Source organism: Chiloscyllium plagiosum, unplaced genomic scaffold (assembly GCF_037043375.1).
Source record: "Chiloscyllium plagiosum isolate Xiang-an unplaced genomic scaffold, Cpla_swu_hap1 HiC_scaffold_4, whole genome shotgun sequence".
Lineage (NCBI taxonomy): Eukaryota > Metazoa > Chordata > Chondrichthyes > Orectolobiformes > Hemiscylliidae > Chiloscyllium > Chiloscyllium plagiosum.
The window spans coordinates 116,744,471-116,756,899 of NW_028270142.1; the positions used below are offsets into that span (position 1 = coordinate 116,744,471).

Below are 12,429 nucleotides of genomic sequence, written 5' to 3' on the forward strand. Positions count from 1 at the left end.
GGTGATGGAGGAGGCCCAAGATCTGCATATCCTGTGCTCAAGGCTACATTCAAACCAACACAATTTGGACCTAAACAGGACAACCAGTACGCATTACAAATCTGAAACCTTCAGCAACAAGGATAGAACCCCTCTGGTCCTCACCTTCCTTCTCAACGACCTCTGTATACATCACATCACCTTCTGCCACTTACAAACAGACCCCACCACTCAGAACATTATTTCACTCCCCACCCCTGTCAGTGTTCTAGAAAGACCATTCCCTCCATAACTCCATCGTAAGATCCACACACCCCACACCCCACTCCCGGCACCTTCACCTGCCACCGCAGGAAGTGCGAAACTGTGCCCACACTTCCCCCCTCACCTCTGTCCAAGGCCCCAAAGGATCCTTTCACATCCAGCAGAAATTTATCTGTACCTCCACCAATGTCAACTGCTGTGTCCTTTGCACCCGATGTTGTCTCCTCTACATTGGGGAGACTGGACACCAACTTGCAGATGGTTTCCGAGAACATCTCTGGGACACTCGCACCAACCAACCCCACTGCCCATGGCTAACCATTTCAACTTCCCCTCCCATTCTGCCAAATACATGTAGGTCCTGGGCAGCCTCCATTGCCAAACCCTTAAACCTCACACCTGGCAGAAAAAAGCCACATCTTCTGCCTGGGGATCCTGCAACCACACAGGATCAATGTGAGTTTCAGCAGTTTCGTCACTTAACCCCACCCATATTATCCCAGTCCCAAGCTTCTAAATTGGCACTGCCCTCTTGGCCTATCCATCACCTTTCCCATTCATCCACTCCAGCCTCCTCTCCGACCTATCACCTTCTCCCCCATTTCATCTACCTATTGCATTCTCAGCTACCTCCCACACCCCTCTCCCACTTATCTCTCCCACTTACCTCTCCCTCCTGCTCCATGGATGCTACCTGACCTGCTGCGCTTTCCCAGCACCACATTCTTGACTGATCTCCAGTATTTGCAGTCCTTACTTTCTTCAAGCATAGAATGATGCAGAACCAAGTTGGCCCAGTGTGTCTATGCTAGCTTTTTTTTTAAAAGCAACCTATTTGATTAATTCATTCCCCCATACAAATTAGTTGTTTTTTTTGGCCTTCAATGTATTTATCTAGTCCTCTTTTGAAAGTTACTGCTATGTCTGTTTCTACCACTGTTTCAGACAATGCCTTCCCAACCACAATGGTGACTGTATATTTAAAACTAATGCCACTTGTTCCTTGATCACATCACCCACCTGACCCATCTACTATGTAGAACACTTACTTCATTATTCTATCAGAATCATTTATATTCTTGAACATCCCTCAACAACTATCAAATCTCTCCTTGACCCTCTTTTATAAGAAAAATGATGCCAGCTTTAGGTTTCTCCTCAGTCCCTCATCTCCAGTTTAATTCTATAAATTTTCTGCTCCCTGTCTAAAGATTTGACATTTTCTTGTAATTAAACTCAACGTTCAGGAATAACCAGTGTTTACTGAAGGTTTAGCATAACCTCCTTGTTTTTAAACTCAAGCCCTACTAATGTAACAAAATAAACCATCTTCTCAATTTATCTGCTTTCAAAGATTTGTTTAACTATGCTCAAGTCTCTTTCTCCATTTTGTTAGTTTGAAATATATTGCCTCTCATTTGTCCTATCAATATATATGCCTTCATATTTTTACATTTTAAACTGCACTGTTTATGTGGCTCCCTATTTCACCAGTCATGTTTATGTCATCCTCAAGCAAATGGGCAGGATTACAGCCCTTTGGAGCCTGTATTGCCATTCATTCAGATCATAAAGATCTTCAATTTCCATTCCACTTGCCTCTATGATTTTGATACTTGACATTTTTTGATAACATTTTAAGTTCAAAATCTTAGCAATTGCAGTCTTAACTCACTTAATGTAACTTATCATCTTGGAATCAGAAAATTGTGGATTTGTCATATTCTAAGACTTGTGTTTAAGTTAAAGCTGACAATTTAATGCAGTCCTGTGATAGCGACACTATCTATCCTGTCAAGTGCAGACAAAAGATCCATGGCACAGTTTGAAAAAGACTGGCATTAGCTGCTTTTGTCCTGGTCATATTTATCCCTTAACGTTATAAAAGGATTGTTCTATGAAAATTGATTGCTGTATTTCTCACGTTAAAATTGAATGCTGTATTTCTCACACTTCCTAAATGCCACCTCATTAGCTGTAAAATGTTCTAAGTTCCGATACAATGCAAGTCCTTTCTTTAAAATACTGTCTAAATATCTATGATCCTATTGGGTGTAGATTATAGAATTTTAAAGAGTGACAGCTCAAATGAAAAAGCTGTTTGCCATTCTCAGTCCTAAATGACTGATTTCTTACCTAAAGATTACTACCTGAATTTTGCAAAATTCCTGACTCCAAAAATCTGACTCAAGATCAACTGCACAGTGTGTTCAGATTTTCTTGTAGTGATGTGGCTGGGTGTGTGAAGTCCATCGCTCTTTGGAAAGAATACAGAGGGAGGCCGCAGGGGTTACTGGATGCAGACATGGTTGTATAAAATGCCACTGTCAATGCTTCAGGACTTGCAAAGAATGATGCATTATATAAGAATGACCTTCATCTGTCACACTTCTTCAACCCCCAAAATCTCATCCTATGCCAACTCATAGCTCCCTCCATGTCAACCTACATTCCTGTACCCAACAATTTCCTTTTAAACTTTTATTGCAAATAGTAAAATTTATGCCAAACCTCGCCCACCTGCCTTCAATCTTTTGATATTAAACATTCTATGGCAGCTTGATAGCTTCATGGACATCATGTGTATTGGCTTTTCCAATTAGTTTCTTTAGTGTTTAACACACATTTAAGTATACTTGTTCCAAAGCTGTCCCTGGACCTGACCCAAAGAGACCCCTTACCTCTACAAAGAACTGAAGTAGGTTTATCTTTTTGCTGAAAAGTGTAAAGTCATAGAGTCATACAACACGGAAACTGACCCTTCAGTCCAACTAATCCATGCCAACCAAGTTTCCCAAACTGAACTAGTCCAGTTATCTGCTTTTGGCCCCTGTCCCTCTACATGTTTTCCCTATTTGTGTACCTGTACAAATGTCGTTTAAATGTTGTAACTGTACCTGCACCTAAACTTCCTCTGATTAGTTCATTCCACATACGAACGAGTTGCCCTTCAGATCCCTTTTAAACCTTTCCCCTTCCACCTTAAGAAGTTCAAAACTAGAGAGTATATTTTTAACTACACTATGAAAGTGCCCTTTCTACCATGAAGGAACTGTGGATAAGCAACCCAAGATCACTCTGTTCCTCTCAGCTTCCTAGTGTTCTGCCATTCGGGGTGTTTCTCCTCTTCAGTTCTCCCCTACAGTTTCTATACTGTTCTCCACTACAGCCTCTGTTGATTTGCTCCCTTTTGTACCTGTTAAAAACTCCTCTCTTCCTCTTCCTCTTCATCCAGTCCCGAATGTTTCTAAACATCTACGGTTCTCTGGACTGATTCTCCTCTTATTTCACCCTAAAAGGAATGTGTTTAGCCTGTACTCTTGCCAAATCTGTTTGAATGCTCTCCACTGTTCTGTAGATTTACCTGGAATTATCTGTTCAATCTGCTTTGGCCAGATTCTGCCTTATGTAAGCATTCCCTCCCCAAAGCCAAAATCTCTTTTTGTGGATCATTTTTCCCTTTTCCATGACAAATCTAAACATACTATCACTAAATGCTCTCCCACTGCCCGCCTTAAATACCGTCTGGCTTTGTTACTCAGAATTAGGTTCATCGCTGTACTTTTCTGTTTTATTCCTTTTACATGTTGATATCAAAAGCTCTCCCGAATAAATTTCAAGAAACCTGCCCCTCTAACCCTTTTATACTATGACTATCCCAATTTCTTTTGGAAAGATTGACAAACTATCGGCACACCATTATCATGTGGTCACAGTCCTGGGACTCCCTACTCAACACAGATGCCTTCACCATTCTGGCTCAAACAAACAGCAGGCAATATGTGGTCTCTTCACTGAGGTAATTAGGGGATGTAAACCTTCCCAAAATGAATGAGATAGTTATAGTGTAAAGAGAGCAGGCAGATTTCTTGATGACTTATTCAGGAATGACGTACCTTTTGCAAGAGTATTTGAGAGTGGTGGTGCTCCGATTGTTACTCTTGATGCTAGATCTTAAGGATTTCAGCAGTGCTGTTGAAGAACCCTTGGTGAGTGGGTGCAGTAGATTTTTTTTTAATGCAACTACATTCCATTGGTGGTGGTTTAAAATAGTGGACCCAATAATAAATTTCTTTGAAGTGCTTTGCATTGTTTGGAGCTGTACTAATGGAGAACATGTAATCACAATCTTGACTTATGCCCTTAATGTTGGGAATATTTTGGGAAGTCAAGAGCTGAGTTAGTCTTGGCAAACACCTAGCCTGTGATCTGTTTGTTACTCGAGAAAAATTTCTGGTCAATGGCGATTTCCCCAGAATGTTCAGCTGGAAAGTTGTTGACAATGCATTGAATTTCAAATAAAGTTTTTGTTTTGCCTAGCTATTAGATTAGATTCCCTACAGTGTGGAAACAGGCCCTTTGGCCCAACAAGTCCACAACAACCCTCCGAAGAGCAACCACCCCCTCTGACTAATGCACCTAACAATATGGGCAATTTAGCATGGCTAATTCACCTGACCTGCACATCTTTGGACTGTGGGAGGAAACTGGAGTGCCCGGAGGAAACATGGGGAGACATGGGGAGAATGTGATTGTGATTGTCTGGCACTGGTCTGGCATTAATTCTTCTTAACAGGCCAAGCCTGGTGATTGAGAATAATCTAACACATTAGGTGCCATGTTTGATTCTTTGTTACTTGACCAATCCATGGGTGACGTCTCCAATTTTGGCTAACATTCATGACTCTGCTAAATTTACTAGGATGGGACTTTGATCATATCTGCATTTGATCTCTGTGGGTAGCCATTAGGCATAAAATTCAGCTTTTTGATGTCATTACATTAGCAGGTCAGTGTGATAGGTATTGGAAAACAACTCAAGCCAGAGAAGAAAATTTAAGGATATTGTAATGCCGATTGCAAAATTGGTGTTATGGATTTTGTTTTATTTTTCCAAAGCACTTATGTAATTTTGAAAATGTTTTACCTTGGTTTATTCTTTTTAAAATGTGCCTTTTAATATGGTTGCATTATCTTTAAAATTAAAGACTTAGCGCACCTAACGTTTGGGTTTGAATATATTAGAGCCAGCTTTTGCTGATGTACTGTCTTTTCTTGGACCTTGAGATTGAATTCACACTGAAAAGGTGTCTTTTAACAATTCCCTCAACCCCCTATCTCATGCCTCAACCATAAAGCTACCTCTGTGAATTCTTGACTTAAATCTGTAGTACAGAGACTGTTAAAATAAGTGTCTCTTTGGACATCACATTTATAGTGTTCTGGTTATGCAGAATTAGAATATTTTACCTAGTTCAGGTTTCATACTTGAAGGATGATGTAAGGATCTTTTAAAAAGTATACGAATGAGACTCTCCATGATTCCAGGGCTGTTAGAATTTAATCTAGTAGGTGGTGGTGCAGTACTATTGCCATTTGATTAGAATCCAATAAACACAGATGAATGCTATGGAGACATTAATTCAAATCCCACCACAGTTGGTGTAGCATTTGAATATTACCGATAAATCTGGACTTAAAAGCCAGTCTAACAGTGACCTTGAAACCATTGTGGATTGTTGCAAAAAATTCTGGTTCATTCATGTCATTTTAGGGTAGGCGATCTGCCAGTGTTATCTGGTTGGACGACATGTGACTCCCACCCATGTGGTCAACTCTTAACTGCACTCAGAAATGGTTAAGCAAGCTACTTAGTTTAAGAACAATTTTTGGATCAGGCAATAGATGCTGAATTTACTGGCATTATTCTCATCCAATAATAAAAAAAGAAAAATGAAATGAAGTTGATGTTTTGGAGCAAACGAGACGGAAAGGAGTTTTGACAGCTGCATAAAATCATGAAGTGTCAATAATGAAGAGAAGACAAAAGATATTCCAATTACTTATGGTATATGAGTACCAGGGACATGTAAAGTTGTGCCTCTGTAACAAGGAATCCTGACAAAAGAAATGGATATGTCGCATTGGGACTGGGAGGACTCTTGAGGTTTCTTATAATACAGAGAAGGCCATTTAGCTCATCAAGTCAATGTTGGCTCTCAAGAAAAATTGGTCAAGCCCATCCTCCTGCTAGGCTAACTAATTGAAGACAGTCATGATTTGGAGATGCCGGTGTTGGACTGGGGTGTACAAAGTTTAAAATCTCACAACATCAGACTATAACCAGGCGACGCTCTGAAAGTTAGTGCTTCCAATTAAACCTGTTGGACTATAACCTGGTGTTGTGTGATTTTTAATTGAAGACAGAGTTGAGATAAGGGGGGCATTTTCAGGATAGCCACCTGTAACTACTGGGGTCCCACCGAGATCAGTGCTGGGACCACAATAATTGATGTCTGGAATACAGAAAAGAATGTACCATTGCAAAGTTTGCAAGTGACTGACAAATAAGTATGAAGGAAAGCGGGAAAGCAGCATGGTGGCTATGTTATCACTGCCGCCTCACTATGCTCGGGACTCTGGTTTGATTCCAGCCTCTTGTGACTGTATGAGTGGAGTTTGTGCATTCGCCCTATGTTGGTGTGAATTTCTGCCTGGTGCTCCAGTTTTCCCTGCCAGTCCAAAGATGTACAGGTTGGGTGGATTGGCCATGTTAAATTACTCAGTGTCTAAGAATGTCGGCTAGGTGGATTTAGCAGGGTAAATGCAGGGTTACAATGATAGAATGGGGCATGTGTCTGGCTGGGATGCTCTTTGGAGGGTCAGTGGAGGCTCCATGGCCAAATGGCATCTTTCTTTACTGTGTAGGGATATTGGAAAGATGGCGCAAAGTCTGCAGAGTGGTATCAACCGATTTAAGTGAGTGAACAATAAGTCAGTAGAATATAATAAGTTATGAACTTTGGCAGGAAGAATAGAGGAACTAAATATTATTTAAATAGAGAAAGACGAAAGAATCTGCAGCATGGTTTTTGGGGGAGGGGAGTGGAGATCCTTGTTGGTAAATAACAAATATGGTACATAGTGCAGCAGGTAATAGGGAAGGCAGATGGAATATTGGCCTTTATTTCAAAGGTAATGGGAGTATCAAAATAGAAGAATAAAACAAAGAACTGCAAATGGTCAAGTTCTGAAACAAAAATAGAAATTGACGGAGACGCTTAGCAGATCTTTGGAGAGAAAGAAGAGCTAACGTGGAGATCAGCAAACTTTCATCAGAGCAGGTGTCAGTGGACTCACAACGTTAACTTTGCTTTCTCTCTGTAGATGCTGCCAGACATGCTGATGTACCAGCAGTTTCTGTTTTTGTATTAAAATAGAAGTCTTACTAAAATGACTAAGCACTAGTTTGACCATGTCTGCAATACTGTATGCAGTTTTGGTCTCCTTACCTTCAGAAAGATGTTCCTGGCATTGGAGGCAGTCCAGAAAAAGTTCATTGGTACAGGGTATGGAGAGATTTTCTTGTGAGCGAGTATGTTGGACTTGTGCTCTTTTGGAGTTTAGAAGAATAAAAGAAGACTGTATCGAAACATATCAAGTTCTTTGGTGCTTGATAGGGTAGGTGCTGAGTGTGCCTTCAACCAGAGGGCATATATCCCAGAATGAGGGTTTACCATTTAAGACAGATGAAAAATTTCTTTTCAAGTTAGTGAAACTGTGGCATACCTTATCATACGGTTGAGATTCTGGTTCATTAAATACATTTAAGGCTGAAGTAAGGAAATGAAAAGGTATAAGCATTGTTCTGTTGGTGTTTCTTTTGTAACCAGGAATTATGCACCAGGTAAGCAAATTGTAAATCTGAACATAAACAATTCCTTTATGAAGCTCAAACTTTCACAACTGGTCCTAGACGAGACTCCAGCTCCACCCCTTCCAGCTACTTGACCAGCTACCTTGAAAAGGGCAGCAACACCCAACTACATGCATAACAGGCATGAGGCAGGAAAATGGAATTAAAGATTATCAGTTCAACCAAGGTCTCATTGAATTGTGGAGCAGACTTGATGGGCCAAACTGCCTACTTCTACTCCTATTCCTTGCACTTCCACAAATGTAACTTATTGTGTCCGTTGCTCCCGATGCAGTCTCTTTTACATTGGGAAGACTGGACGCCTTCTCGCAGAATGCTTTAGGGAACATCTCCGGGACACCCGCACCAATCAACCCCACTGCCCCACGGCTAAACATTTCAACTCCCGGTCCAACTGTGCCGAGGACATGCAGGTCCTGGGCCGCCTCCAACGCTACTCCCTCACTGCCTGACGCCTGGAAGAAAAATGCCTCCTCTTCCGCCTCCGAACACTTCAACCCCAGGGCAACAATGTGGATTTCACCAGTTTCCATATTTTTCCCCCCCCATCACCCTCCCGGCCACACCAGTTCCAACCTGTCAGTTCAGCACCATCCTCATGACCTGTCCTATCTGCCAATCTTCCTTCCCACCTATCCGCTGCACCCTCCTCTCCGATCTATCACCTTCACCCCCAACTCCATCCACCTATGGCTACCTTCTCACAACTCCATCTCTCTTTCTCCCCCCCCTCCCCCATCTCCCATTTCGTTTCTCCACCCCAGAGGCTCCCAATCGCATTCCTGATGAAGGGCTTCTGCCTGAAACGTCTATTTTCCTACTCCTTGGATGCTGCCTGACCTGCTGTGCTTTTCCAGCACCACTCTAATCTTGACTCTGATCTCCAGTATCTGCAGTCCTCATTTCACCTACTTCTACTCTTGTGTCTTATTGTCTACATCAAAATTAAAATAATTTGGTGGAGATCTATTTATTGCTTGCCACAGTACTAACAAAACCATTCTTAATAATTCCTGCCGAACGCTAGCTGGCTTCTCAATCGACCTGTTCAGAGATGTCCATCCACACCTCTGTTGCAGGTCGGACTTGAATCTGAGTACCCTGGTCCAAGGAAAGGGGCACTACCACTATGCCACAAATGGCCCTATATGTGAATATTGAATAAATTACCTTATGAAATAGGCTTTTGAAATTGGTTCTTAAACAGATTAGTTTTACTGATTGACATCTGCTTTCCATTTTTTTTTAAACAAAAATAGACTAAATATCTTTCCTGTTAACAGCAAGGAAATATCTGCAACAGTCCTTGGATGACTTTCTGTAAATAGCAACCAGTTAAAATGAACAACAATATCTTTGCCCTCACTCGTTAGTTGTTGAGCATGTTAACACATTATTCAATGTTTTTAATCAAGGAAACGTTTATACGTCTAATTTCAAAACAGACATCTGCGTGTAAGGCAGCAACAAGTAACTCTGCGAAGCTGAAGAAATCGAAGACCACAATCAAAGAAAAGGAGGGAAAGCAGAAATTGAGGAAGGAGGGAAAAAGCAAGACTCAATTGAAAGAGGAGGAAGAGAAGAAAAAAGATGCAGAAAAATGGAAATGGTGAGGTTAATAGCTTTAGGAATGGAGAATAAGGATCATTTAATAATATTTTTCTTATAATTGTAGTATTATTAGTCAAGTCATCACTTCTCCTTTTGTGCATCTATATCTATATGCAGTCTTCAGAAATTAGTGGAATTGACAAACAAAGCTGAGCCTCCTTTTTAATCTTTTGAGAAAGTACTTTTAATATTTGAATTTCAATAAGCCAATTTTCCTAATCTAAAATGCAAGGGGTGAAAAAGTAGAGAGAGAATAAGATCTTCTAGTCTTTGTCTCTTCCCTGCTATTTCCTAACTGACTTCTAATCTGTCTTTGCTAATGAGATTTCTAGTTTTATAAAATATGGAAATAGGTGCAAAATTTAAGTTTTGACCTTTGGAGACTGCTCCTGCAGGGAGCCCTGGATGACCGCTCAGAACAAGAGTGTCAGACATCCTGTTCTCTGAGATGGCTCATGAGGCAGCTGGATCGATGTCAAGGACTCGTCACGAGTGACTTGGTGATGGGATGCTGACCTCTCTGGGTTGATTTCAGGTCCTACTACCGCCTTAACATTTAGGTCATCCAAAGTACTTTCTCACCAGTTAACTCTTTAAAACCTAAGAAGAGCAAGCTAATTTCCATGCAGCAGTATTCCGTAGGTGAAATAAATGTTGAGAATGTAGAAGGGTGTGGGGGTGGGTGTATAATAACATTTGCAGATGACATAAAAATTGTCAGTGAGAAAGAAAGCATTGGGTTACTGGAGTGTGAATGTGAGTTCAAGTGGATTGGTCAGATGAGTGACAGATGGAATTTAATCCTGAAACCAAGATAATGCAATGTAGTTGAAGTTACAAGACCAGGGAGTACTCAATGTATAGTAGGGCACTAGGAAGCTCCTGTCAGAGAGTCATAAAAGACATACAGCACGGAAACAGACCCTTTATAGAACAATACAGCACAGAACAGGCCCTTCGGCCCACGATGTTGTGCCGAACTTCTAACCTAGATTAAGTACCCATCCATGTACCTGTCCAAATGCCGCTTAAAGGTCGCCAATGATTCCGACTCCACCACTCCCACGGGCAGCGCATTCCATGCCCCCACCACTCTCTGGGTAAAGAACCCACCCCTGACATCTCCCCTATACCTTCCACCCTTCACCTTAAATTTATGTCCCCTTGTAACACTCAGTTGTACCTGGGGAAAAAGTTTCTGACTGTCTACTCTATCTATTCCTCTGATCATCTTATAAACCTCTATCAAGTCACCCCTCATCCTTCGCCGTTCCAACGAGAAAAGGCCGAGAACTCTCAACCTATCCTCGTACGACTTCCTCTCCATTCCAGGCAACATCCTGGTAAATCTTCTCTGCACCCTCTCCAAAGCTTCCACATCTTTCCTATAGTGAGGCGACCAGAACTGCACACAGTACTCCAACTGTGGCCTAACCAAAGTCCTGTACAGCTGCAACATCACTTCACGACTCTTGAATTCAATCCCTCTGCTAATGAACGATAATACTCCATAGGCCTTCTTACAAACTCTATCCACCTGAGTGGCAACCTTCAAAGATCTATGTACATAGACCCCAAGATCCCTCTGTTCCTCCACCTGACTAAGAACCCTACCATTAACCCTGTATTCCGCATTCTTATTTGTTCTTCCAAAATGGACAACCTCACACTTGGCAGGGTTGAACTCCATCTGCCACTCCTCAGCCCAGCTCTGCATCATATCTAAGTCCCTCTGCAGCCGACAACAGCCCTCCTCACTGTCCACAACTCCACCTATCTTCGTATCATCTGCAAATTTACTGACCCACCCTTCGACTCCCTCATCTAAGTCATTAATAAAAATTACAAACAGCAGAGGACCCAGAACTGATCCCTGCGGAACTCCACTTGTAACTGGGCTCCAGGCTGAGTATTTACCATCTACCACCACTCTCTGCCTTCGACCGGTTAGCCAGTTTTCTATCCAATTGGCCAAATTTCCCTCTATCCCATGCCTCCTGACTTTCCGCATAAGCCTACCATGGGGAACCTTATCAAATGCCTTACTAAAATCCATGTACACTACATCCACTGCTCTTCCCTCATCCACATGCTTGGTCACCTCCTCGAAGAATTCAATAAGACTTGTAAGGCAAGACCTACCCTTCACAAATCCGTGCTGGCTGTCCCTAATCAAGCAGTGTCTTTCCAGATACTCATAAATCCTATCCCTCAGTACCCTTTCCATTACTTTGCCTACCACAGAAGTAAGACTAACAGGCCTGTAATTCCCGGGGTTATCCCTATTCCCTTTTTTGAACAGGGGCACAACATTCGCTACTCTCCAGTCCCCTGGTACCACCCCCTTTGCCAGTGAAGACGAGAAGATCATTGCCAACGGTACTGCAATTTCCTCTCTTGCTTCCCACATAATCCTAGGATATATCCCGTCAGGCCCGGGGGACTTGTCTATCCTCAAGTTGTTCAAAATGTCCAACACATCTTCCTTTCTAACAGGTATCTCTTCTAGCTTACCAGTCCATTTCACACTCTCCTCTTCTACAATACGGTCCCTCTCGTTCGTAAATACTGAAGAGAAGTACTTGTTCAAGACCTCTCCTATCTCTTCCGACTCAATACACAGTCTCCCACTACTGTCCTTGATCGGACCTACCCTCGTTCTCGTCATTCTCTGGTTTCTCACATACGCATAAAATGCCTTGGGGTTATCCTTGATCCTATCCGCCAACGATTTTTCATGCCCTCTCTTAGCTCTCCTAATCCCTTTCTTCAGGTCCCTTCTGGCTATCCTGTATCCCTCCACTGCTCTGTCTGAATCCTGTTTCCTCAACCTTATGTAAGCCTCCTTCTTCCTCTTT

At 42.0% G+C, this 12,429-nt stretch overlaps 1 protein-coding gene across 1 annotated transcript in view; it reads left to right on the top strand.

The window, feature by feature from the left end:
* The window catches only part of LOC122548918 (DNA topoisomerase 1-like), a 144,449-nt gene that overhangs the window by 77,390 nt on the left and 54,630 nt on the right, over positions 1-12,429 (top strand). Inside the window, exon 12 of the mRNA XM_087986612.1 lies at positions 9,406-9,569. Coding sequence (XP_087842738.1) covers positions 9,406-9,569 — 164 coding nt within the window. The remainder of the gene's footprint in view (positions 1-9,405; positions 9,570-12,429) is intronic.